Raw genomic sequence first — 27,085 nt, 5'->3', positions numbered from 1 at the left:
ACTAGTACCAACAACTTGCTTTGTGTTCTGTATTTATTTGCATCTGAGTGGTGCCTTAGTACAACTGCTAATGCAAACAGTTGATGTCCATCCTTTCATTAACTAGTCTTTCTGAAATTTGTTAGATAAAATATCAGTGGCTTGCACTGACATGATTTGACATAGCTGTAGTAGGGTAGAACTGCTGCATAAGCTTAAATCTGGAGGTAAGTAATGTATTTTTTCCTTGAGTATCATGGTTATCAGCTGTATCTCCTAACATGAAGCAGTAACAGTAAATTTATTCAAGTACAGTCCAGTAATCAAGTAAATGAACCTTTGGTATTCCAAAACAAACATTTATTTTTCTGACATGACAAAATCTACCCCAGACTTTGAGGTACCATATAGTACAATCATTCTGTACTGGACCAATTGAAAGCACCTTCATTAAGCTCCGCAATTGGATAGGTCTGTGCAAGATAACACTATTGACTGAATTTTCTCTCTCCAATTTTTTCCCCCTATGCCACCTGGAGAGGATCTCTGTCTTTCTCAGACACAATGATGTTGATTTTGTTCTGTAGGTGGATGGTGAGTGCATCACGCAGCTCTGACAGGAAGCCTCGCTCAGTGTTGCTGTGCTCACACAGAATAACACTTATCCCATTGGCAACTGCATCCAGCACATCATGGTGGGACATCTCTCCTGCCATTTTGAGAAAGAAATGTCATGGAGATCACAAATGGTACAGTTCAGGTAACCAGGTCTCTGCAATGTATGGAGCATCTCAGCTAAAAGCTGGTGATGTAATGGAATATAGGCCATAATGGAAATGCAACACAACCTGCTCAGTAGGAAAGTGGAACACTCTTGTTCCAGGGTCCTTTGAAAGACCCTGTATGCAGCTGGGTCAAACCACAGAAATTCCTTGCCATCTTTGAGTAGTTGTAAATTCTGCCAATTTCGGCAGAAAATAATTTCGGCTCAGAGTGGTCTGGAAAGAGGATGGAAGAAAGCAGTTCTGGGTCAGCTCTGCAGGGCTACACACAAGGGGGAGAAGGGGCAGCAATTCCTACAGAATGCAAGGCAGCTTTCACATTGCTGTGACAGCCGTCCCACTGCTGGACGAGAGAATAATGGACTAAGTGGCCCTTTGGCTAGACACACTATGGTGTTTCTTTGGAAGGTTCTGTAGACTACATTATATTCTGTTTTGCATTAGCGAATTCTGTAGGGAAAAGAGGAAATATATGTTGGCAAAGGAGAAATACTCAGAATGAAAGTTGCAACTCACTGCCATCCGCACTGATTTTTTGTTGAGATAAATGCTGTAAATCAATATTTTAATTCAAGTATCTTTCACTGCCACACTGCCAATTGATCCACATTATTTCTACTTTAATGTTAGTTTGTCATTCCAATAACTAACCAATTATTTCTCAATTATAAATAACAGGTAGTTCTTAGTGGTCAAATCTTTCAAAAGCCAGTCAACCCTCTTATTTTTTGCTGGGGTTTGTTTTTTTCTCTAATGACTATTTTTTAAAAAATAATGAAACAGCAGTCTATTACCTGTGAGATAGAGGTCAGCTTCTGTTCCCTTCAGGACACTGCTCCCAGAACCAGCACACAGAGCAACTTTCTTCACTGGTGATTCTGCAGGATACAATGTGCCACAGTTAAACTCCTTCCCCTTTGTTGAGCCCTCGTGTGTATTGCTAGTAATTGTTTCAGTTAACTACTATCTTGATTTTAGAGTCAATGTAAATTTGTTGGAGGAAGAGACACATCTGTCAGTTTGAAAGAGTCACGGGCCTATAACACCTCTGACAATACAGCAAAATCCTCTGTGATAGGTAGATTTTTCCCAAGGGGCAGGAAACTTTTTAGAAAACTCCAGGACAGAGGCTGGCTGCTGGTGGCCTTTCTCCTAGTGAGGTGTTAGTTAGATTTCTGAAGGCCACTACACTTTGCAGGACTCATGTTCCACCACCATTAGTTTCCCAACTAATGATGCCACTAAGGCAGCTCTTTGCCTCTGAGATACATTGGTTCCTAACTTTCAGCTCTCAGAAGACCAGTCTTAATGCAAGCTGAAAGCTGCTCCATGCCAATAAAAATTGTCCATTTGCTGTGATTGCTAATTCCAAGTTATTACATATATGACAGTGACGTGAATTTTAATTTTTCATATATATTATATTCACTAAGGAGAGGGGACACACAACACAGGGAGTTTTCAAAATCTATTAAGGTTTTACAGTATGTTGCCTTGCAATTACTGTTGATTTAAGTGGAGTCACACCACATCATAAAAAGAGGCTTTGAAGTAGTTTGGGAATTTTTTAGTGCAATTGTCAGTCTAATAAGATTTCTGCCTTCTAAATTACAAAGAGCTCTCAACAAATTTACTCTCACAAATTCTACCAGCTATGGTCTTTGGACTTTAGGATAGGTAGCTGGGATAAGAGGATGTTTATTCCACATCTTACTAATGACCCCACTATTTGAGCTAGTTTCACCTTTCATCAAAACAAGGTTCTGTGTTCATAATGATAACATAGAGTGTCTTACTCTTAAAAATGCTCTGAATTTTAACATTCAGTCACAAAAGGGAAGATACAATCAAACAGTACAACTTTGTGCCTGATATCCTGGGCAGGAAAAAAAATTTAGTCATTATATAAATTACCAAAAATTATATCTTTCATTCAACTTGTACTGTCCTTCTTCACCACATCAGCCAGTGTAATATAGAGTCCCATTAAAATACAGATGAGATTCTTTTCATGCGACTGAAAATTCTAAGATGCTGTTTCTTAACAGCGCTTTCTAGTTCTTGGAAGTAAACCCGGTGAAGACAGCAGTGTTTCCCACTGTCATACACCCACTGCTGCTCCCTGTGTTCCTGCAGTGCCAGTCCTGGCAGGCAGTCTGGCTCACAGCCGGTTTACCGAGTGTCCTGCCCGCCCCCAGGGCCAGGAGGATCTCAGCCCGTTTACCGAGTGTCCTGCCCGCCCCCAGGGCCAGGAGGATCGCAGCCCATTTACCGAGTGTCCTGCCCGCCCCCAGGGCCAGGCGGACGTGGGAGAGCCCCAGGTGCCCTTTGATGCGCTCCACTGTGTCTGACAAGGAGAGCGGCTCGCTCAAGGTGCACAGGCGTCCCATTCCAGTATGGGGAAGAAGAGGCTGAAAGAAAATGAAAATTACTGTGAGATGGCTGACTCCAGATGCTTGCATTGCTTTCCACACTGCACAGGATGAATAGTATATTGGGCTTGCAGGAACAACACTGAACTTTACCAAGAAGTATGTATGTGATGTTCTCAAATGTAACGTATGAACTATGCCAGCCATTGGAACTGATTTAAGAATTAGTACAGGCCACATAAATAGTTTGATTGCTTTGGAAAATGGGTGTGGCTTCCAATTCCCATATGCCAGTATTTCAGAGCACTGGGGCAGCACTGGAAAGCTGTGATGCCACTGACTACTACATTTCAGTGTTTAAGGTACTGAGCTCACACAAGTAATACATTCACAGAAAGAAATTTTGTGATTTTGTTACCTTTTGTAGTAAAAGGATCTCGGTCTTGTGATAAAGAAGGCTGTTCTGGGACAATAATGCCATCACCTCCAGCAGTGCTTTCTGAGAGCAGTTCAGACTGACTCGTGTTTGTTCCTCACCTTCAACCCTGAAGAAAGACATGCCTGGTGCTTGTTAAGAAGCTAGGTAAAATTTTGGCATTGTAATTACTATATTACAGCATTATAATTATTATTTTATCCTAGTGGCTGTACTACCACTGAGAAAGGAAAAAAAGGCAGTATTGTAATTTCAAGCCTAAACTTGTCTTGGAAGAAACAAATAAGGGAACTTAACTCAACTGTCCTCATCAAATTTCCTGTTAATACTCTTCTTTAACACCCCTAATCTGTGTGATGCTAGACTTGAGTTGCTATTACCATTTAGCATGACATAGATTGCCCAGAGAGGGAGGATCATTCCTTGAGTTTCTCATTCTATTGCTGGAAAATACAGCAGCAATGCACAGAGGAACAAAATTATTAGAAAGGAAAATACAATTACAGCAACTTATTGTTTCAAACAATAGGAAGAATACAACACTAGAGAGTGGAGCAAATACCTGACTGGGAGAGTAGTGAGACAAGAGGTCTCTGGGATGTCTTTGATTTTGGACAGGACTGCATCCAGATGCTCAGCATCTGCACAGAATTCTACCCGGTGAGTGCCCTCAGCTGGAGAGCTTGGCGCAGTTGATGGATGCAGTGGGACAGAAGTACAGGTGCCTGAGAAAACAGTACAAGATTGCTGGCTTATAAAGCAGGGTAAGTATTCTAACACTGTTTTAGCATTTATCTTAAAGAGATGTGGCACAAAGATGCAAATTTTGCACTCAAATCCTTTTTTCCTGACCAGAACTGAGGGCTTTTCATTCTCCTGTCTCCATTAGGCACAGTCTATCTTAAGTCCAAAGAAGCTGATGGATATGTATTATTTGCCATTCTTAATGCCATCAGTTTCATCCTAAGGATTGTACAAAACCAAAAAGAGTTCCTAGTTTGTATGACAGGCTGGAAAAGATGCAGCTATTGTAATCTGTGAGCCACAATACAGAATAAAAATCTAAAATAATTTCACATAGTTTAAATACTTTGCAAACATTGAGATGTTGTACTTTATAAATGAAAGGTGGTGATTTAAAGTCAGTGATATTATTGCAACCACAGTGGACAATAAATATGCTCCACCAGTTCCAGATACATCCAATAGTAGAGTCATGCATTTGAAAATATCCTCTTGTGTTTGTTATCTGGCATGTACCACCAAGATAAATGTCCTAAAATGTATTTAAGGTTACAGTACCATAAAAATATTAAGAAAAATAAAAACAGTCTTCAAATCACACCTGTAAAAGCTGGAAGGCAAATGATGAAAGATCCCACCTAAAATAGCATACATCTTTAATAATTTTAATTTGTTTGTTCTTAACAGAATCTCACCCAGTCCCTTTGTTAGCCAGTTATTAACTCCGTGAGGTATGGCATCGTATGCCGTATGTGGAGAATAAATCCCGATTCTGTTCTCCAAGGCTCGGACCACCAGCCGTTCCTTCCAGGTTTTCCACGTTACTCGCTTGAGCGGTGCGAATATAGGAGGGTGGTAAGAAAGAACGAGGTCCGCTTTCTTCTGCACTGCCTCTTCCATCACCTCCTCAGTAAGGTCGTTAGTGAGGAAAAGGGTGTTCACTGTGTGGGGAGGACTTGGTTCCACCAGCAATCCCACATTGTCCCAGCTTTCAGCCAGAGCGGGGGATGCGAAGTCATTCAGGGCAGAAACGAGCTCCCGGAGGTTCATGAGGGCGCGTATGGGCGGGCGGCCCAAGGCACGGACGCGCTGGAGAGGCGAGCGGAGCAGCAGCATGCGGGGACCTGTGCGGGGCAAACACAGGCCGGCCTAGGTCTGGGGAACCCGCCGCCCAAACAGCAGCCACGGCCGCTCGGGTTGCGGACGCTGCCCCGCCGCCGGTCAGTGCGCCTGCCTGCCCGCGCACCCACCCCCACCCCCGGCACCACCCGGCACCGGGCGCCCTCCCCGGCCCGGGGCTCCCGCCGCACCGCGCTCACCTCCCGCCGCACCGCGCTCACCTCCCGCCGGAGCAGGGCCGGCGCTGCGGGGCGGGACCTGCGCTCGGCCCCGCCGCTTCCGCCGCGCTCAGCGCGGCTGGGGCGGCCCCTCCGTTCCGCCGGCCGTGAACTGAGGCCCGCGGGAGAGCAGCCGCTTCTCCCCGGCGGGGGTGGTCTGCATCAGCCCCGGCAGGTTAAGGCATTCTCGGAGCCTGTTCTGTGCGCGGCATTTCGGTGGCGGTACCTCGGGCAGGGAGGGAGCGGTAGCTGCGGCTGCCCTGGGTGAGGGGAGCCGGGGGCAGGTGAGTTGAGGTGGGGACACGGGGCCGGGGTTTCACGGGCGAGGGCGGGTGTATAGAGGAGCTATTGCCGCGTAAATCTCTCGGCTTCTACGCAGCCGCGGTTTTATTGCCGGCATTCTAAACATTTCATTTGAAAGTATTACAAAGATTTAAAATGTCTGATTGGGTGCAGTTACCTGACTGTTGCAGGCACTCACAGCTGTCACGAGTTCGCCCCAAATCACACTTCTGTTAGGTACTGGCATGTGGCTTTTAGTTGTGAATTTCTGCTATCTACTATTCTGCCAGCTGCCATAATATTTGCAAAAACTGATTGCTTAGTATAAATTTTCATCCTAGGAAAGAGTTTTTTGCCCTCTTCTCCGTTCTCCAAGTGGTCTTTTTCTAGTAATTTTTCATTCTTTATATGCTGTGTAGTTGCTTAATGCAAAAATTTAGCCACAGAGTCACTGGAATGGCACCGTAGAAATGTGTGGTGTAAAAGCATGTAACCAACAAATATTTTAGAATCAAAGCCAAATGGGAATTGGCAGGAAAAAAAAAACCAACAAATTTCTTATGTTTATAGGAAATCGCTGTACAGAAGGCTACCTCAGATTTTGATGAGCAGGCATGGTAAGAATAAAAGCACATTTTATATGTTTTGTGAAATGGTCATCTCTTGGAAAGCAAACAGCTGCTCTCCATCTCAGAGGAATACATGTTTTACTCTGATGCTGTGAGGAGTTTGTCATGAAAAGTTCAGGGTTTTAATTTCAAACTTATAAAAAAAGATACTGTGAAAAGGAAAACAGGTTGATTTACATCAGTCTAAAACTTAATTATGCTTTCACTTTAGAGATCCCAGATTTTAATGCTACTTTGGCATGTATTTGATAATCTAGTTTGGTTTCTTTTGCCACGGAAGCATTAGTCTAGTTGCAAGAACATGCCTTTGCTTCAACATATGAAAACCTCTGCACTCATGGGCTTTTTTAAAAGTATAGTAATTTGAGAAATAGAGATAAGACTATATATGTCTTAAACTGATCATACACCTTCTATAGCATCTTCTTGTACATTGTGGACAACTATCTCCTTTGCTTGTATGCTTTTGGAGCAGTATGCCAGTATCGGTGTGATGCTGATTTTTATTAGTTTTGCTATAGGATTATCCCCACAGTAATTGTTTTTGCATAGTTTAGCACTTCCCATGGAAGCACTGTGATATATATGGCCTGTAGAGATAAATGTGATTAGGTCACTGGGTAACTGGCTTTAAATTTTATGAAGGTAACTTATAAATTCTTAAGAAAAGCAAGTTAATTTAAAGATTTACTTGTCTGTGAAGGCACATTATATATGCTGCCATTCCCAACTAGCCTTATTAATCAAAAGGCTGCAGACATCAGTTACTCCTCTAGTTATAAAGCAGCAAGGTGTGTGCACCATCCAAAATAGATATAATACTGATTTTTCACCTTTACGTTCAAGTGACTGAGTAGGTCCTGTTTGCAAATGAATAATGTATTTCTGGAGTGTAACAGCATGCAACAGCTACTGCATTACCATGGCAAACTTGATTTGTCCTGAAACGAGATGAAACCGAGTGCTTTCTGGTGATTTTACTGGAAATGCAGATTGGTTGTGACAGTAGCCTTGCTTATGGCCAAATGTTGAAACAGTGGTTATATGCAGTGCAAACTTGCTTATGTTCTTGATGGGGCTGGGAAATAAAACAGTGTCTGTTAGTATTTTATTGCTGATTTAGTTCTTGTTTTCTGCCTTTTGCTCAGGCTGTCACGCTGCATACTGATGTGGGAGATATTAAAATTGAACTATTCTGTGAGCGTACTCCAAAGACTTGTGAAGTAAGTCATGTACCAGGAGTACGATTGCCTAGTGGTGAAACAAAGCAGTAGAAATAGTGAAGACTGTGGAGGAGGCGAAGTGGCTTTTGCAATTTCACCTTTTCATGTAATGCAATACCAACATTTTAAGGTGGTGCAGTGTCTGTTCCACTCTGGAACTTGTGCACTCTGTCATACTGCCTGGACTTTCATGCCTGTTTCTCTCTTGATAAGGTTTATTTAAGGGTGCTTCTTTTGAAGTTCCAGCATCTCCCAAAGTGAGAAATACAGGGGAAATACAGCACCTTTAAGGTGCTTTATTTAAGGCGAAATACAGCACCTAGCATGCGATTCCCAAATTTCCATGGGTTTTCTCATACCCTCACAGACTTGATTTTACTTTGAAAGAGTGAGACTCACTCACAGTTTGTCAGGAACCCCAGTTTTGAATTTTTGCAATAAACTGAAATTGAAATAAATTTCATTTATTCTAATGAAAAAGCTGAGGCATTAAGTTATTGATTACAAAATTACACGTGACAAATAAAATTGCTGAATGGGAATGATACTTGAGAGCATGTCTTAGACTTCTTGTTTGTTCCTCAAGTCAGACAGCCTTGCACTGAAAGCTTTTTATTCTTTGTGTGTGACACTATCAAAGGAGTTTTTTAGCTATGATTTCTTTATGACTACTCTGTGGCAATACTCTGTGGAATTCGCATGGTCACAAAGCCAAGCAGAGATAAAAGCACTGGTCTTGCCAATGCTGCCATTTTAGTAAGATAATACTATTTTTCAGTTGTTTGTTAATATGGTTTGTTTGATTTTTGTAGAATTTCCTGGCTCTTTGTGCTAGTAACTACTACAATGGATGCGTATTTCACCGAAATATAAAGGGCTTCATGGTTCAGACAGGGGATCCACTAGGTAAATTCTTCTGTCTGGGTTTTTCTGTGGAAAAAATGTACATAAAAATAACATGTAAGGAAATAAATAGGAATTATGCATATTAAAACCAAAATGTAAGTAAAGTAAAAATATAAGAGTTATTGTATTGTTGATAAGTGTTTTTTATGATGAGATTGTTTTTTGTGGTGGGCTTACAGAAGTGCAGGCATTACCCCAATTTTAAGTAATCATGCTTTCTACAAACTTGAGTTTTACCAACTGTTTCCACTAAATATGATGGTTCTGTTGACCAAAGTAGAAGCAGGTACTACTGAGCTTTGTGTGGTTTCTTCCTGAAAGGCTGCATCTAAAGCATTTGGGGAAAATGTCACAGACAGTGTCAGCTGTCTGGGAGAAAGCTGATTCAGTTGTGTCTGTTCATGCTTATACTGAATTTAATTTGAGGATATGTCAGTGTTTTGTTCTGCTGCTTAACAGGTTCCTTATGTAGAGTTATGTCTTAGTGCAGTGTCAAGTACCTGCCTCAAACTAATTGCAGGCTGTCCAGGGTCTTTGTTGTAAAATGCTGTAACAGAACATAATTTCTGGATTCTTCAGTCTGAAAATCCCATAATTTCTACTGTGGTGCTTCTTTGTCAGGCACTGGGAAAGGAGGTAACAGCATCTGGGGCAAGAAGTTTGAAGATGAATTCAGTGAATATCTAAAGGTATTTCTGTGCTCTCAATATGCACTTACATTTTCATTTGAATTTTCTCTACAATAATTTTCTCTTGGTCGGAGAACAATAGCTTATTATTAAAATAGGAGCAGGCATATCTGTGTTTGGCAAGTAAGGTTTGAGTGTTCTCATCACAGAAGACAGAAGCAAAAAGAATTTCTGACAGCATTTTTCATGCACTGAAGGCAAAGAAGTAATTTTTCACTGTAAGAGCCATTTTGAGGAGCTAATTACTGATTCTGATAGAATATATTAGCAACCAAGATTTGTTCTGAATAATGGTATTGAGGAAGAGCTCTAGGCCATAGAGCACTTTGCCCAGGTTAGTTCTGGTTTCACAGATGTGTATTCATGCTGAGGTTTTTCCTCTTGTTCAGCACAGTGTCCGTGGGGTAGTTTCCATGGCAAACAATGGTCCCAACACCAATGGATCACAGTTCTTCATCACTTACGGCAAACAGCCACACCTGGACATGAAGTACACGGTGTTTGGAAAGTAAGTGATTCAACTGCACACCTCTGTCAGAGTGTGGGAAAGACCTGAGTATTTCAGGGCATGTGCAAATGCTTGAACTTCTTCTCGGAGTCTGTCACGGATGCTTAATATTTCCTTTCAAAATACGTTATTTGCCACATAAAATATTTTGGTTGTCTTATTTTGTATCGTTTGCTTGCAAAGTCCTTGCCTTGGGATACTTGACTGTAAAATGTTTTGAGATACCTCAACTATGAAATTTAAATCATTACTAGAAGGCAATTTCTAGCACTTGTGTTTTTCTTGCAGAGTTATTGATGGCTTGGAGACCCTGGATGAGCTGGAGAAGCTGCCCGTGAATGAGAAAACCTATCGACCTCTTAATGATGTTCGCATTAAAGACATTACAATTCATGCCAACCCCTTTGCTCTGTAGCCACAGAATGCTGCAACACATTCTGCAGAGACTGGTCAGATAATTCCCAGATTATGGGGTTTAAAGAGCCATCAAAAAGGGTTACTTCAGCTGGATCATATCTTTGCTTATTGAATGCAGAATTTTCAGGATCTTTAATGTTGTTTGGGAGTTGTGACAGAGAAGTCTTCTGCTTCAGGAGCTACATTTTCCAGAGTATCTTCCAGCATTTTGGTTTTTAAGCATTGTTTTTTATACTTGTAAAATAAAAAAGCTTTAATTTTTTTTTCTAATCTTTGGTTTTTGCATTATCTTTTTGAGTGATGTTATGTTAAAGCAATGTCCTTTCTATAATTTCATGCTACCAGTTTTGTTAAACTTTCTCATAAAGTGTCATCTTCCTTACTCAGTTTTCTCAAGAGAGTAAAGTAAGATACACATTTTTTTTTCCCTAGGTGAGAGCAGTGTCATAAACAGATGAAACCTTTCCCTTCCAGAAGATTAAAGAACATATTTAAAGGAGTGTTTGCTTTTGTGCTGCTGTGTTGGAATGATAACGTCTTTAGCCTTCCCAAAAGACAGATGGGAGTAACTTCTTCTGCTTCTGGCACAACACTATTGCTATGAAAGAGTAAGTATTTCTGTCCTTACATAGCTGTTGACTGAAACTAGGTAACATGGATTTACCATAGCTTGTTTTTCATGATTTTTTTGCACAAAGAGGGGGGGATAAACAAAATAAAGAGCACTGTCAAAAAGGCTGTGGTCACATGGTGTTGAACAAATAAGAGCCATTTTGGACTTCTTCCCCTAATTCTGTTTTCACTCAGTGAGCATCCCTTAGCAAAGCCCATTCTTATATATATGATTTGTAACCCTAGGGAGGCTCAAGATCCAGCTGACTTGCAGTCAGCTTCAGACCATTATTTGGAGACTTGGCCTCTTAATATAATAAGAACTCATTTGCAAAAGAAAGGCAAAGGTATGCCAGGTGCAGATTACTGAGCTAATGAGAAGAGTTAATCAATACTTGCTCGAGGGGACGAAGTTTCTATATTCTTCATGGAATGTTGCTTTAAGCTCCCAGCCCTTGTTCCAGGCTTAATATGTTTTAGTGTAATGCTTCAGTCAGGTAAAGGATTTTATTCTTTTAGCTCTGTGCTCATCTCTTATAACCAGCAGCAGTAGCAGGTAAACAGAAGCGTGCAATGGCACACTTGACTGATGTGCAGGAGGAAGGACATACTGGGGAATTTCCTACAGTGCAAAAAGAACTGTAAATAATTAATAATTTAAAATTGTACTGAACTGGAAACAATTTCAGGTATTTTTTTCCTCCAGAAAGAGAAGGCTGTTGTTACATAGAAAGTATGAAATGCAGCAGCACCAAGTATTTTGCTCTCTGGAGGACATACGTTAAATGTAGATACTTTTTTTTTTTTTTTTTTTTTTTTTTAGTCTAATGTTGTGGGTTGAAAGGAGAGTGATCCTATTGGGACAAAATTACAAACAAACTTTTCAAAATTGTATTCTGTCTGTCAGATACGGTAAGGCGATTCCAGAGGAGCGCTAGCCGTCTTCAGGTCAGTGCAGAGACGATTAGCAGCCCCCCCGGCAGGGTAAGCAATCGCCATTCCGCAGTTCGGAGTCCCCATTCGCCCCCCCCACCACCGCCCGCCCCCTCAGGCCGCCATGTTCTCTGCGGCGCCTGCTCGGGCGGGCAGAAAATGGCCTCGGCCGCTGCGGCGGGCCCGGAGCCTCTCCCGGAGCCCCTGCTCGGGCCGAGCACGGCGCCTTTCGCCGGGGCGGGGATTCCGGGCCCGCGTCCCCCTCGCTCCGCCCGCCCGCCCGGGGCCTGAGGGGCCGGCAGCGGCCGCCGCGCTCCGGCCTGAGGCGCTGCACTCGGCTTGGGGCTGAAACGGTGAGGAGTTAGCTCGCTTTTCCTCATGGGCAGCCTGGCAGGGAGATAACCCGAGTTTTATTGTCTCCCACAGAAAAACTTCACTGAAATCTTGAAAACCCCCCGGGCAATATTTGCCCTTGTTAAGCACACAGAAGCCTTTCTTCTTCCTAGGGTAATGTAGCACTGAGGGCCTGAGGAGGTTGGCAGGAGTGTCCGAGCCACACTGTGTCTTTAAAATGCTTTTTTAAAGAAGGATATAGGTTTAAGGTCCCCTATCAAAAATAATTAACTTGAAAAAAGCTCTTGAATGAAAAAATAACTTGGAAGAAGGAGCAGAGAAAAAAGCCAAAAACTGGGATGTTGAGGAAAAACACAGTCATTATAGTTTAAATTTGATAATTAATGGCTTTGAAAATTAAATGTTTGTCTGTGGATTGTAACTCAGAAGAGTAAAATATGTTTGTTACACTTGGGGAATTCCAGTCAAACTAATGGTCCTGAGAGGGATAAAAGAAAAAGAACACTTTGCAGAAGGTGCAGCAGTGCTAAGAATGGAAAAGGGATGCCATTCTGAAGTGCACAGGAGAAAAAGTGCTGCAACCATCTTTCTGAAACTCCTGGCAGGTAAAAAACTTCTGGACTTCTGATATCAGCAGGCATGTTTTAAAATTTTATTATTATGATCAGGTCGTGCGATACCAGATTAATTTTTGAGTTGAAGGTATTTCAAGAAAGATGTCGTGCAGCTTAAAATAAAAAGCTGCCTTCATAGGGGCACTAGAATGATTTTAGTTACATTTACTGGATCTTTTTGTTTTTGTAGTAATGATTCAGAAACCAATTCTGTGAATGAAAGAGGCTGTTGTCAATGACACAGTTTTGAAGTTTGCAATCACAAGTCCGAGGAAGGATGTCCGACACTGGGCATCCTAGTAGCCAAGGATCTGGTCTAATGGGACAGCTGGTGGCAAAAGGAAATACAAGACACTTTATAATACATGTCATACTAAACCTCCACAGGTGATAGGACCAATTTTAATTTAGTTTGTTTTTTTTTATTTTATTTTAAGAAGATAGATTCTCATCTGTCAGTAATAATTGGTGGGTCTGGGGGAATTCTGTGGATAATAGAAGTTTATTCCTTTTAGTAGCTGACTGTTTTTTGCTGGGATTGCATTTCCTTCAGTGAAAATGTATCATTTGTACATATGCTTGTGATACCACAGAACATGGTCCTGCTATTTGTTCACTAAATATATTTGAGCAGATTAATGAACAATAGCCATCAACTGGAGTACTTGAAATACAGACATCACTTTCATGCCTTCAAAATTTATAATATGACAAGCATTTGCTTCTACTCTAAAATGCAAGGACACGCTTTTAAATTAGATTTTGATTAAGTATCACTGAAAGAGCAAGGGGGTCATGCCAGACTGACTTTTTCAAGTATCAGTGAGAAATTTGTAGAATTAAATATGGATGATGCCTTCCCACTAGCAGGGTGGGTTTTCTGATTTTTGTTACACTGTTAAAAAACCTGAAGATTGGACTTGTAAATTGAATTAAGATCTTAAGCCAAGACAGCATAAAGCAAACATATATCTTTTATGATTTAAAAAAATAGCTTCTTGCCAAAGATTCATACAAGTTATTTAATCTTGATTGCCTAAGATGGCTAGTTTAATTTGGACACAAGACTCTTTAAAAATATGTATGTGTGTATATATATCTAAAAGATAATTATTAAATCCCTATGCTTTAAGAAAAATATAGGGATCTTGAAATCATAAAGTAAAATTCAGTCAACCAATCTTTTAAAAGAAAAATAATTGTAATTTTTTGTTGCTTTCCTACTTTGAGTATCTCACCTGAAAATCTGTTTCTTGCCATGTTTTCCTCCTGTAACATAAACTATGTGGATTTGCAGGGACTGAATTTGAAATTGCTTCTGCTGTTTGTGGCCTGGTGTGTGTCTGAATGCCTGAGTATCTCCCTGCTGAATGAATTGTTTTGTGACCTGAATTCACTTGAGTTCATTGACTGGCTGCTCAGTCTGGCTGCTGTTCCAGAAGAGCTATTGAAGGAAAATATGCAAGAATGCAGAGGGTGATCTGATCTCTCAGAGATGTACTAAGTGCAAGATGCATAGAATATTTTTCAGACTTTATTAACTTCTTAGATAGATGTGGTGGGTTGACCCTTGCTGGGTGACAGATGCCCACCAAACCACACCCACTCTGTCACTGCTCTCCACAGCTGGACTAGGGAGAAAAAAATGGAACAAAAGGTTCACAAAATGAGATCAGGGAGAGATCCTCACCCAATACCATCAGAGGCAAAACAGACTCGACTTGGGGATACTAACTGAATTTATTACCAGTCAAAATCAGAACAGGATACTGAAAAGTAAAATCTTAATAGCATCATCCTCCCCTCCCTCCCTCCTTTCCAGGCAGTGGAGGGAGACAGGGAATGGGAGCACATTCACTGTATCACAAGTTATTTCTGTCCCTCCTCAGGGAGAAGAGTCCATTCCTGGCTCCAGCATGGGGTCCCTCCCAGAGGAGACAGTTCTCCATGAACCTTTACAGCATGGCTCCCTTTCTGTGAGGAGCAGTCTTCAGGCACAGCCTGTTCCAGTGGCTCCCCATGGGATCACAGGTCTGCCAGGAAACCTGCTCCAGTGGGTTCCTCTCTACAGCTCCACAGGTCCCTGCCAGCACAGGTTTCCCCTGGAGTCACAGCCTTCTTTCAGGAATCCACCTGCTCTGGTGTGTTGTCCTCCACAGGCTGCAGGTGGATCTCTGCATCCCTGGGCTCCCTGGGCTGCAAGGGCACAGCTGCCTCACCATGGGCTGCAGGGGAATCTTGGCTCCTGCACCTGGGGCACCTCCTGCCCTTCCTTCTCTACTGACCTTGGCTGTTCCTCTCGTTCTCTTCCTCATATTCTCACCATATTCTCTTCCTCATATTCTCTGAGTGCAATTAGATCGGTGCCATAACTTTTTTTTCCTTCCTAAATACGTTATCACAGAGGTGTTAGCACCATCTCTGCTTGGCCCAGCCGTGGCCACTGGCACCCCTGTGCTGCAGCTGCCTGTGTCCTGGAGAAAGCTGGCATTGGCTCTGTCAGACACAGGGAGAAACTTCTGGCAGCATCTCTCAGAAGCCAACCCTCTAAGTCCCGCCAGCTACCAAAACCTGGCCACACAAAACCAGTACAGTAAGTGCTTTTAATGCAAGATCTGAGAGAGCTTTTAGAAGACTTTTGTTTTTCTTTTTTTCTTTGGGAGTGGGGATTGTTATTCTGTAGAACTTGCATTTTTTTATTTTCCTTTTTTCACTGTAAATGTGCAGCATTTGCTGATGAGAGCATTTGCAGCCTTGATGAGAGTTGTCTATTACCAGTTGTCCAAGTAGATATTTACAGTTTAAACAATAATCTAGAATAGCTTCAATGGTAATCCTTAAGTCTATTTTGGTTTGCTTTGCATTTTTAATAGCATACATAAATACCACAGGGTGATGGGTGGGGTTTTTTATTTCTAGGAACAATAATAAGGTATAAGGTGGATGTATAATAAGGTGTATGTTTTCAGAATTGATATTTAAAATTTTAGTATTTTATGCATAGATGAACGTTGGTTATATTGTCAGCATGTACTAAAAAACTACCTTTTTAAAAAAGGTTGCCATTGCTATAAACAATGTATATCTGAATATTCTTCATTAGAAATAGTTGCTCATCTAATCACTCTTCTAATCACTGTTCGATCCCATCTCTTCAGGAGAGGCAAACGTGTAGCTGTGAAAATAATAAAAAATTATGGCACCTTTGCCTTCAGTCAGAGATGAGGGCTATGGGCTTTGGGTGTGCAGTATTTGAGGATAAGCATCAGACACTTTGCTGCCCCCAGGCCAGTGCAGAGCTCCTGCAGTGAGCCGTGGCCACAGCAGCCTGTTAGGCTGCACTCTCATTTGAGAGGTGTCACATGCATGGAACTGTGCTCCAGCAGCACAGTGCTCTCTTTCTTGAGCTCTTGGACTGGGTTGGAGTCTGGTATCAAACAAGAACCTTCTGAATCCTTTCACAGCACTGGGACAGTCACAGCCATGACACGTTAGGAGTGCAGTGCATTCTCATGGACTGCTACCTTGGAGCAGCACTAGTTCCTGTAAGTTACTGTGAACCTTAGGATGATGCAGCATCTGTAATTCTCCTCAGGTGGGTCAAAATATGCTGGAGAGGCAGGGATTTAGGAGAATGATTTATGCAAGAACTTCAGCTGCCTTCCTCCGTGGTGCCACATTGAAGAGATGTGGGCACAAGGGAACGGTATGAACAGAACATTTCTACACATTGCTTTCAGTCAACATTTTGGCAGCAGCTTGGTGTGAAGGATCACCTTCTTAACATTTGTAATTTACAAGCCATGCTAGTAACAGATGTAGCTTCATCTGTCACCATCAAAAAATTCAAATATCTCATCTTGACAGTGTTGCTGAAACTTGAGATTAATCAACAAAGTTAAAAAAAAAAGAGGGTCAAGGGGAAAAAACCTCAAGGGCCAAAACCTAGTACACTCCACCTTACTTCAGGAAACAGATCAGTACTGCCTCTTTCTTCCTTAATCTGAAAGTGATTATTGATTGCAGGGTACAGTGAAAACGGATAACTTCCTGATATTGGTAACTTCCTCTAACAATGAACAAAAATGTCTCTCTGGATTTCCTTCAGAGCCATGGCAAGGAACTGGGGTCTTTTCCATACCACATGGCAAATAAAAGCAGGTAGTTATATTTTTATGTACTGGACTGCTATGGTTTTCTTTTCAATATTTTCAGATTAGATTTAAGACCCAGTCATCTCTTTGACAAGCTGGCTCCTCTGGTGGACTACTCCCAGATCAGTTCCCAAGTTGCAAACACAAATGTTGGTAAACTTCTACTGAAGGGCCAAAACAGAATATCAAATTAAAAAATAGTCTGTTTGTCTAAAGAAATGAAAATTTCTTTAGACAGCTGGATGGGGATGAACAAAATCCTGGTGGCAGATACTTGTCAACACTGAAGGTAAGATGCGACAGGGAAAATGCTCTTGAGGACAGAAGCTTTAAGCATAACTGTGAGATAAACAACGAAACATTATTTTATTTCCATGAAGGCATTCATGACATGGCAGGATTCTGACCACAAGAACCTCTTTGATGTGGTTCAGAAGATGCTGGATTTTGTTGCAAACAAGCACTGCTCTTATCGTGCAGCACTTTTCTTTCCATTGAAAGGCAGAAAGAGGGCACAGGCTCCTGTAGCTAAGCAGGCTGAGTCACAGGGACCAAAGAAACTTAAACATTTGGTTATATTGTAACTGCCTTACTTTTTAGTCTGACTTCTTGGATACTTACCAAATACTGACATAAAACTTACTTAATATACAGATGAACCTGGTTTTCAAACTCAGGGGATGTTAGCACTTTCAACATGGAAAAGAGCACCCTAATAGCAACAAAGTAGTATTTTAATTTAATTTTATTCAACAGTCCTTGAATTAGGCAAAAGACGTAGCACTGCTTTGTACTCTATAGTATCAGTGGTGCTTTGCTTTCTTTTCAAATAAGGAGCAGAGACAGCTCTTTGCATTAAGTGTAAGGATGGCCTTTATTTGCTTAAAAAAAAAGTTACAAAGTAAGGAAGATCACTGTAGTATTGAACAGATTGCATTGTGATGACCAATTTTTTCATTTATTTTAGTAGGTGTACTCTGGTTACCAGTACTTCAGGTTAATGCTCACTGTTAGCTTACAACAGTATAGACTTCACCTTTTTTTTCCCCATTCTTTCTGAATTGAACTGTCCTGAGAATTTCCATTAGGAATTAAAGTTTCAGGGAGCAGATAAGTTGTTTGGTTTGGCGTGTGAGCTGCCAGCATAAAAGAATCTCTAAACCTCAGAGGGGGAGGGGTGGTGTTTTGGCTGCCTTAGGTTGCAGCAGCTGTGCATTTACAGAGCAGCACAAAGCAGCTGCTCCCCTGCCCCAGCCCTGTCAGCAGCAGTGCCTGGCTCAAGAAAGCTGCTGGGCAGCTCTGTGTGGAACAGCACTGCTTGTGCTTCCATGAGGGAAAGGCAAAAGGAAGGCATCCCGAGAGCTGCAGGGGCACCTGACAGTCCCTCAGGAACATGGGCCACCAGCTGTGACAGCCAGCAGGCTCAGAGATGCCACTCTTCATGCCCCAGCATGGTAACCAATTCCTGCCACCACAACAGCTTCTCTCCAGCAGCGGGGCTCCCACCTTCCCCACAGCTGGAATAGAGGATTGCTTTATGCTGGAAGTCTGGTAAATGGATGACAAAGTACTTGGGGACATGGACAACCACCTATGACAGGGGCTATTTGGTGGTACAGACTGCAGTGCCACACAAGCCATTGCCTCTTCCCTTGGGAGGCTTTTTTGTAGTTTAATTTGCAAGCAGACTGCCCTAGGTCTCATTCACCATATCACATCTACTCCAATACAAACAGAAATCCCAACAGATGACATGGATTTCACCGTGGAAGGCCTTATATTACATTATTACAGTAGAAAATACAGGAGGTAGAAGGTAACTGAAAGGACAAATGCAGGTTAAGAGTCAAATTTAACAGCTCCTGTAAGCTACTTGAACATGGTTTTAAAAACTAAATCCAGTATCCAGTATTCCATTAACTATAGAAAACAGTTAAAATAAATTGCCATGAGAGCCCTTATATCATGCTTGATACAGGGAGGTAGGATGTAAGAATCAGAAGGACACATGAGACATGACACTTATCTACAGCTCCTGTTTGCTTTACTGAGGCCAGAGTTTCACAGGTCAGTCGCCCTCTTCAGCTTCAGACTCCGACTCTGCAACAGAGAGACCTCATCAGCAGCCTGGCCATGGCTCAGCCCCCAGCCCTGAGCTCAGCTGCTGCCCTGCATCCTGCACAAGAGCTGCTGCTGGAGCCACAGGGATTGTCCTGGCAGGCTTTTCTAGCCAGGACCAGGGGAGGGGGCACACTAGTCTCAGAGGGGCAATTAACATCCTCCACTCCCAAACACAGCATTATTTGCATTAGGATTCCCAAAATGAACAAACTTCACATAGGAGCTAAGCCGATGGTTACCTTCTTCAGCATTCTTGAGCCATTCAACAAACTTCTTCATCTGCTCCAGAAAAACACTCTTTCCTTTTGCAAGATGGGCATCTTTATACCACTTGAGGATGGGTTCTTCACTCAGAACTTCAGCTGTAAAGATGGACAAGAGCAGTGTTAACACAGTGAACTGCTGAGAACCTGATCGGCAGCCTTTGCTTCCTCTCCTAGGAACATCACGTACTCCTCTGGCTACAGCTGGACAGACCTGCACTAGGAGTGCCTTCAGCTTTGAAATTCAGACAACCAGGCATTTTGGATGGTTCCTCATGCTGGGAGTTTCCTCAGTACTGTATCCAGGAGCTACACTTTCACTCCCACTAACAGTCGGGAGTGTTTTAGAGTTATTTGAGATGGCACACTAAGCAAAGGTTCAGTTAACAGCTAAGAACAGATGCAAATTCTGTTGAAGTCCAAAGTAAACACTTCCTGTGGTGCAGGTGTTTAGATTTTACAAGTACAGTACAGTCTTCAGTTTAACAAGTTTCCATAGGTGCACAGCTTAGTTTTTTTCAGTACCACCTTTTATCAGACATTTAAAAAGAGCCTGAAACATATTGGTGGTCTCAATCTTCAGCTGCTCACACTCAATGTTTAAGAGAACTAAGAAGAATAAATGATCATGGAACTTAACAAAATGCCTTAAAAATCTAAATTTAGCTTTGTTCTGCAACTCTTAAGCAGATCTACTGTAGACAGGCAGCATCTTTGTCTTGCACTTCCCCATGTGCAAAGGGCCAGCCACATGCACCTCTGCATTTTTACTAACATGAGGTAGAAAATTCTTTAGCTCAGGAAGTGCAATCTTGTAGCACTGATCTCCCCTGTTTCAGCAACTTTAAAAACCCCAACCAACCAAAACCAGCCCCTCCAAAAACCTACAAACCCCTGGAACTACAACCCCACAAAGTTACCTTTGTAGAAGAGCACCACTATTTTCTGGAAGGCCTTCATGAAGTGAATGTTGTCATAACAATACTCCTGAATCTTCAACAGAAGAGTCAGCTCTGACTGACCTTGGGTGGTGAAGGCAGCAAGTAGAGGGCTGTATTGCTGTAACAAGAACATCAGATTGGCAGACACAGAACACTTCTTATTTACCACCTGACTAAAGCTGGTTTTGCAGTTTCCATCAGCCACTGCTTAGAAATTTGCAAACCACAGCCCCACCCCAGAACAGCTCTGCAGCAGTCACTGCCTCTGCCTCAGGCCCTAGGCCTGTAATACTCCTCGTAAGGGGGAGAATTCCCCATCTCATTCTGTCTCTGCACTAGCAGAGTTGTAGCTTTAACATTTAAAATGGAGCTGCAGACAGAAGGAAAAACAGGCTCGGCCTAAGGGGTGCAAAAGTACTGTACTGAAGTTACAGTACCTTCAAATGCTTAATGGCTTGCTCTGCTACCAGCTCCTCCTTTTTGTTCCACTCCACTGTGCTCATTACACTTGACCAGATTATGGTTACCACAGTCTGTTCTGAGATGTTGTTTTTCTTCATCTCCTCCTTCACGTACAAGATGATCTGCCAGGAAAGTAAGAGTAAGCAGAGAGGCCACTTATGGCACTAAGCTAAATTAAAACTTCTCTTCTAAAGGTAACCCAGAAGGTTTCAGAATGACAACCAACCTTCCTGATCATACAGCAGGATTGAGGACATTAAGGAAAGACCACAAAGCTCATATCAACCCACCCCCCAGTTCATCATTTCAGTTCCCAGTGAGAGCTAAGTTCAGTATGAAAGAGACACAGGCACAGAAAGCACGTGCACCTCGTGTACAAACACCTACATCCTTGAATGGATCTCCCCGTGACATCTGCTCTTGCAGCTCCTTCTGCAGCTCCTTCCGAGCTCCTATGGATTGCTGGTTCCGAACATACTCAGACAGTTCCTTTAGTCCTGCTTCAGTGAAGTACTTGGAGAAGTGTTCAACACTTTGTTTGTTGGCTGGGAAGAGTTCCTGAAAACAAAGTTTTACAACTCTCTTGTAAAAGAAATGTGCGTTGAGTACTTTGCTGGCAAATGCTGTTCACAAAACTGGCTTATGGAACAGCAGAGTGGTTCCAGTGGTACTCACCATGAGCCTGTTGTCCATGTTTACCTTGCGAAGACTGACAGCCACTGCATTGATATCTTTCTCATTTATCCATGATTTGAACAGCTTGACTGCAAAAGCTGCAGAAACACCTGTGCAGTCAGAATAGTTCTATTATTAGTGAAATTCAAAACACAGGGAACCATAAGGCCTGAGTACAGGGTACCTCATTTGTCAGACTGTGCTCAGAGCAGCAGCTGTGCTTCCAACCCCAGCACAGTCTGCAGCACCTCTCCCTGCCCAAGGACACTGCAGCCTCCAATTGGACTTTTCCTACAACTCAGCATCACAAAGTCTTCCCTGTACCAAACTCAACTCTTCCTGCTGCAATTCAGGAAGTAACCTAAAGACATGACACACATTTTGCATCCTGAAAGGTCCCTCTCAAAAATACAGTGGTGCCTTGCTGGGCAACACTAGTGTTGGCAGCCCCCAGTGTCAGGCAGGGAAGTCTTACACACAAGCTTTCTCAAGAAACTCATTTTCTCAAGTCTTAACAAGATCTTCCAGGTTCACAGGGGCATCACATTTACCTTTGCTAATCCTGTAGTCAATCTATCACCAGAGGAAGCTTGTGAGCTGCACGGATGTAATGTCATCACAGTTTCCACCTACTTGTCATGGTTCTGTCTCCCTTCCTAAGGGAGGAGCTGGGCCACACTTACCTTCTTTAACCAAGTTCTCATTGTAGAGACTGTTGAGAATTGATGCATTGAGTGTCCCGTTGGCAAGCAGAATACCCGTCAGCATGGCCAGTTTGTTCCGCTCAGATTCTGAGAACCCTTTCAGGAACAGCAGCAACTGCAGCACAAGTAAGAAGAGCTGCATAAAACTACCACCTCCTACTAAACTTTAGCCACTGCCTGTGTTAAACACTTCTGTTTCATCACGCTAGCAGAAGCATCAGTCACTCGTAGTCATGCAAGCCAGCCATTCTTCTACGAACAACTTTGAAGGGTTGTATTTTAATAATCCATTTTATGATGTAGCCCTTCTACAGAGTGATTAACTAGCAGAATGTGAAGGTTTATTTGTCTGCTGATAAAAAAACCACTCCATACCTTTTTGACTTCATCTTCAAAGCCTTTCTCCAGGTACTTGTAACGCCTGATTAGCTTGTTAAAAACCTAGAAAGACATAGAGTACATTATCTTTTGCAGTGAACTATCATTTGATTTGAATTTTAAAAAACTAAGTTCAGTAAAATAGGTCTGAACTCTTTAGAGCAACCACAGCTTGGAACACTGCTGCTCTACCACTTCCAGTATGCTTAAAGCCATGCGTTATTTTTATGTTAACACACAATTACACAAACATTTAATTTTTGACATTAAACAGCTTTAAGTGAAATTGCCCTAATTTCAGCACTAACCTGAGCAAATGCTTGCATGGTTTCTAGGTCTTCCTGTGCTGCAAACACACAGACATTTGTGCGTGTCATGTCGTCTGCCAGGGTCCCGCCCGGGGCTGCAGGAGGATTTCAGCATTAGCAGTGCTACTCCCAGTGAGGGCACTGAGCAGTCTCCAAGCACAACTCCAGCGTCCATAGCATGCAACACATTTTCCTGTCATGAGGAACTCAATGACCTGATCACCACAGACACCCCTACATCCCCCTGTGTTCCACTGCTGCACCAGAACTTTACAATCAGCTTCAATTTGAACATTTAACTATTCTGGCCCCCTACTGCTAAGGGGATTGACAACACATCTTGTTTCCATATAAGTTAACAAGGCCACATGAGCTCCTCTTCCCTTAAAGGAAGCTGCTTAATTCCAGCAAGTGTCTTTTCAGTGTCTGCTGCAATAGCGCTGCTTCGTGCCTTTTACACGACAGAGTAAGCCACAACAGCATGAAAGACATGAAGAGACACACAGTTCAAAATTCAGTGCTGCAGAGATGGGCCTGAAACCTTAGTTATTTAGGCTGCTTCACTAATGAAAGTGCATCCAGGTCGCCAGCTCTGGTGCCAGAACACCTCATCATCAATTTCTATGCCATTCTACATACAGTGGAGTTCCTTTGTTATGAATTAGTCAGAAACATGACTTTAAAACCAGAAGCTGGTAAGGCAACAGGATGTCAGTTTTTATTGTGGCTTCCTCTGACTGTAGATCAAAGCTGGTCTTCCTTAGCTACCTGTTACAGACAGGGAGTTGAGTAAAGCACCCCGTATCACTACTAACAGCAATGCCTTCTTCCCTTCCCCATCAGACTCATTCCTAGAAGGAACACTTCCTAACACAGGAGGATGCACTGGTTAAGACTCTTGAATGTAAACCCACATATTGTAACAATTACAGCATGTGCTTACCTGGTTAGTGAGCATCTGTTCCTCTTGGTACACAGAGCGTGTACCTGAGTTTGCAAGAATTTTCATCATCACATTTCACTTCCTCAGTCCTTGTGTTTTCTGCCAACTCTACCACCCTCTTATTTCTCACTCCCTGATGGCTGCTAGAGCCCATGACCTCGCTACTGTCAACAACAAATTATTTGTAACAGCATGTCCAAGACTAAGCACTTCAGATCCTTCTGTAAACAAGTTTCCTTTCCAAAATAACAGGGCAGGGTGCATAAATCATAGGAACATGTCAGAATCTTTCAGGGCAACTACTGGTCGTGTTACTACAGACCATGCATCTGAAACAAGCAATCACCCATCTCTCATCGTTAGAAGTGTTCCCAATCAGAGTCAAGATCTACTCCTGGTTAAAAAAAAAAAACCAAACCAAAAACCCGACCAGCAAAAACTAGCCAAACAAACAAAACCAACCACACCCAGCACACCCAAAAATCCAAAGTGCTTTCTTCTAAGCAGAGTTTGTACAATCTACACTTCAAGGAATGCAAACAGACTCAAGTAAAACTGAGGCAGGTTATAGAGAGTATTTCTGTATTTCTACAGTAACTGTTCAGGCACCAAGATGATCAGGTGGTTTACCACAGATTAGCTCAAACCCCGTTCTACACACTCAATGGGCTCTTTAGCAGAGATTTTGCACTGAAAGGAAATGTAGCTTTTGCAGAGTGAAGTGAATGAAGCTGACAGCAGCCACATCACAGGGACTTACCCAGCATTCCACCAGCCACCAGGATGTCAAAAAGTGTTTCTGCATAGCGGCGATAATCAAGTTTTGCACCAGAAGCATCAAGAAACTTTGCTACTGCCTCCAAGTCAGTGCCAGTTTCAGTTAAACCTTGAATAATACAGTCCTGGAACTGAGTAGGGTCAAACCTCTCTTTTTCATCTGTAAAGCAAAAATGTTGAAATAAGATTCCCATTAAGAGTTCTTTGTGATGATCATTACTTGGCTCTAATACGGGTTACCTGACTTCTCAGTTTGATTCTTATAACACTCTTCTCATGATAGATCACTTTCCCTCCAAAACCAGAGACTTAGCTGGAAGACAATTTTTAATACACGCCCCGATAATTCTGTACATTTAACTCAATTACTCATGTTTTATCTCAGCTTTTTGGGCGTCTCTCTGTTTCAGATGAAATCTTCTGACTGACAAACTGTGTACCATTATCACATCCAAGTCACCTGGAAATTCACTTTTTGGCTGTGAAGACCATCCCCTCATCTTAACCTGCAGCTAGGTGAGTTTGAGGCAGTAACTTTTCCTCAAGTGCTTGGGGGAAATGTAGACACAGGAGCTAACCTAATGGCCTTAACTGCAGAGCTATTTAGCAACCTTTGCTTTTGTTAAGCAGAACACTCCAGATGCATCTTCACACCTGATACATCAGCTGATCATTGCCTTGTTTTTACTACAGGCAGGGCATAGTCAACATGCAACAAATCCACCCATATAACTAACAGAAAGCCTTAAAGAGGTCTTCAACTTTTTCTCATCTCAATTTGTCCTTAGATTATGGAAATAATGAGATTAGAAGCTTCCAAAGGTAAGAGAACTCAACTGCAGATCTTATTTTGAGTGCTGTCTACAGCACAGCTTAGCCAATTCTGTTAGCAGCCTAGTAGGGCATACTGGTGTCCAGTGTCAATTCAAGTATAAACACACTGGTAAAAGCTGGGTGCCAGTTTGGAAATACTGGATCAGTTACTTTCCAGGGTAGAACCACAGAGCTCATTCTTCCAGAAGAGTTGCTTCACAGCCAAACTATGGTTAAATGCTTAAAGAGACTAAACCCCTGGCTGCTGGCATTCATCTGCTGGACAGACCACAGCAAACTCTAATGTTCAAGAGATTTTTGAGGTGCTTTGACATTCAAACAGGTTCTATAAATCCAAGTGTGCTTCTGCATGTACAGCATGCCTAAAGCTGTCTGTTAGAGCTAGAACACTGTTGGTATACAAATAAAACTGTACTGAACAGAAACTCTAAGAGCATCCCTACTTCCTCTTCAGGCTGGAAAAAAGCTCCACAAAACATTAAGTTACTCATCACACCTCTTCAGTGACTAACTCTTCTTATGGAAGTAACTGTGCATGCAGAGAGACAGGCCTCTGAATGTCCCATACTTTGGGGTTTTTTTGGATGTTGACTGGAAGATAGGTGGGTAGGTGGATTTGTGGGATTTTGTTGTAGATTCTTTCTGTCAATTTTTAAAAAATTAAAAAAAAGAAAATATAAGTTTTATCCAGTGGCTAAGACTGAAATTTTTACTATGTTAGATACTCCTTAGATGTATGCATTAACCTGCAACAAGCTTGTGCTGGAGTTCCCCTGTAATTCAGGGGTACTAGATCGTTCTGCCTGCAGGCTACACACTCAGGAGTTCTAGAATGACCATCTTTTAGGCAAAGGTTATTACAGTAAATTCAGTGACAATTCTGACTGCCAAATACTAATATTTTTATTAGTGCAGAGAAAGTTCCAGTCAGCCTCAAGACTCTGCACTTAGCATCGTCTCATGTAAAAAATTTACGGTGAACGCATGAAGGCACTGGTTTGCTTACTAACAGAAACCGAGGTTTTACCGTAAACATATCGCTGGCAGCCGGTCCTGGCAGCGGGCACGGCGCGATAACTCACCTCTTTTTCTGGTTTTAAAACGCTGGCCCGATAGTGTCGGCTTCTGCGGCTTTTGATTATTCATAAAAGACACCCTGCAAGGAAGCAGAGACACCCGTGAGGACGCTGCGGGCAGGGGCCGCTCCTCCCTCCAGCTCCCGCGGCGCTGGGCGGCTGCGGGCGGCGCCGGCCCCCGCCCGGCTCCCGGCACGCACCGGGCTCCCCGGGCGGAGGCGGCCGCAGGGCGGAGCCGGGGCCCGCGCGGTGCCAGTGCCTGTGCCCGCGGCCGTGCCCGCGCCTCTCGCCCCTCGGCCCCGCCGTACGGCCCGAGCTGGTGGTGCCTCCGCTGCCGCCAAGGCTGCCCCGCTCCCGGGTACCCGTGCAGGGGAGGAAGAAGGGGTGCACCACCTCCCTCCCCGGCCTCCACCGCAGCGCGGCGCGGCCCTTACGGCCCAGGCTGCCGCAGCCGGCCCCAGCCGGCCGCTCGCCACCCGCGCCCATCTCCTCACCGACTTTAAGGCAGAGAGAAAATGCCCGAGCGGCCCGGAGCGGAGACGGGCAGGAACAGCAGCGAGGAGCGGTGGCAGCGAGAGCTCTGCGAGCGGAACCGACGCCAGCGGAAGAGGGGAGGGCCGCGCTCCGCCCCG

The 27,085-nt window shown here is 43.0% G+C and overlaps 3 protein-coding genes across 6 annotated transcripts; 1 reads left to right on the top strand and 2 right to left on the bottom strand.

Moving 5' to 3' along the window:
- Window positions 1-311: 311 nt before the first annotated feature.
- NIF3L1 (NGG1 interacting factor 3 like 1) lies at window positions 312-5,793 on the bottom strand. Its single transcript, XM_071434647.1, has 7 exons — window positions 5,654-5,793; window positions 5,009-5,437; window positions 4,132-4,294; window positions 3,552-3,678; window positions 3,034-3,172; window positions 1,556-1,639; window positions 312-688 (listed from the first exon to the last, which is right to left on the bottom strand). The coding sequence occupies exons 2-7, from the start codon at window positions 5,427-5,429 to the stop codon at window positions 504-506; spliced, it is 1,119 nt and encodes a 372-aa protein (XP_071290748.1). The 5' UTR covers window positions 5,430-5,437; window positions 5,654-5,793; the 3' UTR covers window positions 312-503.
- On the top strand, window positions 5,732-26,063 carry PPIL3 (peptidylprolyl isomerase like 3). 4 transcript variants are annotated; one of them, XR_011680347.1, is made up of 9 exons: window positions 5,837-5,934; window positions 6,503-6,549; window positions 7,710-7,784; window positions 8,597-8,690; window positions 9,312-9,379; window positions 9,769-9,887; window positions 10,176-10,497; window positions 10,737-16,978; window positions 24,954-26,063. XR_011680347.1 is itself a non-coding variant. In XM_071434650.1 (7 exons), exons 2-7 carry the CDS (start codon window positions 6,547-6,549, stop codon window positions 10,300-10,302), a joined length of 486 nt encoding a protein of 161 aa, XP_071290751.1. In that variant the 5' UTR covers window positions 5,732-5,825; window positions 6,503-6,546; the 3' UTR covers window positions 10,303-10,574. The 4 variants fall into 4 exon arrangements, 3 of the variants coding, with proteins under 3 accessions (XP_071290751.1, XP_071290750.1, XP_071290749.1); XM_071434650.1 differs by lacking the exons at window positions 5,837-5,934; window positions 10,737-16,978; window positions 24,954-26,063 and adding an exon at window positions 5,732-5,825 and having other exon boundaries at window positions 10,176-10,574; XM_071434649.1 differs by lacking the exons at window positions 10,737-16,978; window positions 24,954-26,063 and having other exon boundaries at window positions 5,774-5,914; window positions 10,176-10,574.
- BZW1 (basic leucine zipper and W2 domains 1) lies at window positions 17,821-27,085 on the bottom strand. Its single transcript, XM_071434641.1, has 12 exons — window positions 26,948-27,085; window positions 26,460-26,533; window positions 24,527-24,703; window positions 22,824-22,918; window positions 22,513-22,578; window positions 22,117-22,252; window positions 21,434-21,543; window positions 21,146-21,316; window positions 20,734-20,880; window positions 20,276-20,414; window positions 19,332-19,454; window positions 17,821-19,071 (listed from the first exon to the last, which is right to left on the bottom strand). Exons 2-12 carry the CDS (start codon window positions 26,521-26,523, stop codon window positions 19,040-19,042), a joined length of 1,260 nt encoding a protein of 419 aa, XP_071290742.1. The 5' UTR covers window positions 26,524-26,533; window positions 26,948-27,085; the 3' UTR covers window positions 17,821-19,039.

This window comes from Agelaius tricolor, unplaced genomic scaffold, assembly GCF_023055355.1.
Source record: "Agelaius tricolor isolate 1412-34295 unplaced genomic scaffold, bAgeTri1.0.p SCAF_10, whole genome shotgun sequence".
NCBI lineage: Eukaryota > Metazoa > Chordata > Aves > Passeriformes > Icteridae > Agelaius > Agelaius tricolor.
The sequence above is the reverse complement of the archived record's forward strand: the minus strand, read 5'-3'. Positions and strand labels throughout refer to the sequence as shown.

What these genes read in the sequence shown, in the direction of transcription:
- NIF3L1 (XM_071434647.1), bottom strand. Translation starts at nt 5,429, where the DNA reads ATGCTGCTGCTCCGCTCGCCTCTCCAGCGCGTCCGTGCCTTGGGCCGC. An exon ending in CTCACTACTCTCCCAGTCAG is followed by an intron (nt 3,679 to 4,131) that starts GTATTTGCTCCA and finishes GTCTTTCTTCAG; the next exon opens with GGTTGAAGGTGAGGAACAAA. An exon ending in AGCTGACCTCTATCTCACAG is followed by an intron (nt 689 to 1,555) that starts GTAATAGACTGC and finishes TCAAAATGGCAG; the next exon opens with GAGAGATGTCCCACCATGAT.
- PPIL3 (XM_071434648.1), top strand. An exon ending in GTACTCCAAAGACTTGTGAA is followed by an intron (nt 7,785 to 8,596) that starts GTAAGTCATGTA and finishes TGATTTTTGTAG; the next exon opens with AATTTCCTGGCTCTTTGTGC. An exon ending in AAGTACACGGTGTTTGGAAA is followed by an intron (nt 9,888 to 10,175) that starts GTAAGTGATTCA and finishes TTTTTCTTGCAG; the next exon opens with AGTTATTGATGGCTTGGAGA.
- BZW1 (XM_071434641.1), bottom strand. Translation starts at nt 26,523, where the DNA reads ATGAATAATCAAAAGCCGCAGAAGCCGACACTATCGGGCCAGCGTTTT. An exon ending in GGGGAGATCCATTCAAGGAT is followed by an intron (nt 20,881 to 21,145) that starts GTAGGTGTTTGT and finishes CTTTCCTGGCAG; the next exon opens with ATCATCTTGTACGTGAAGGA. An exon ending in AAGCCATTAAGCATTTGAAG is followed by an intron (nt 20,415 to 20,733) that starts GTACTGTAACTT and finishes TTCTTGTTACAG; the next exon opens with CAATACAGCCCTCTACTTGC.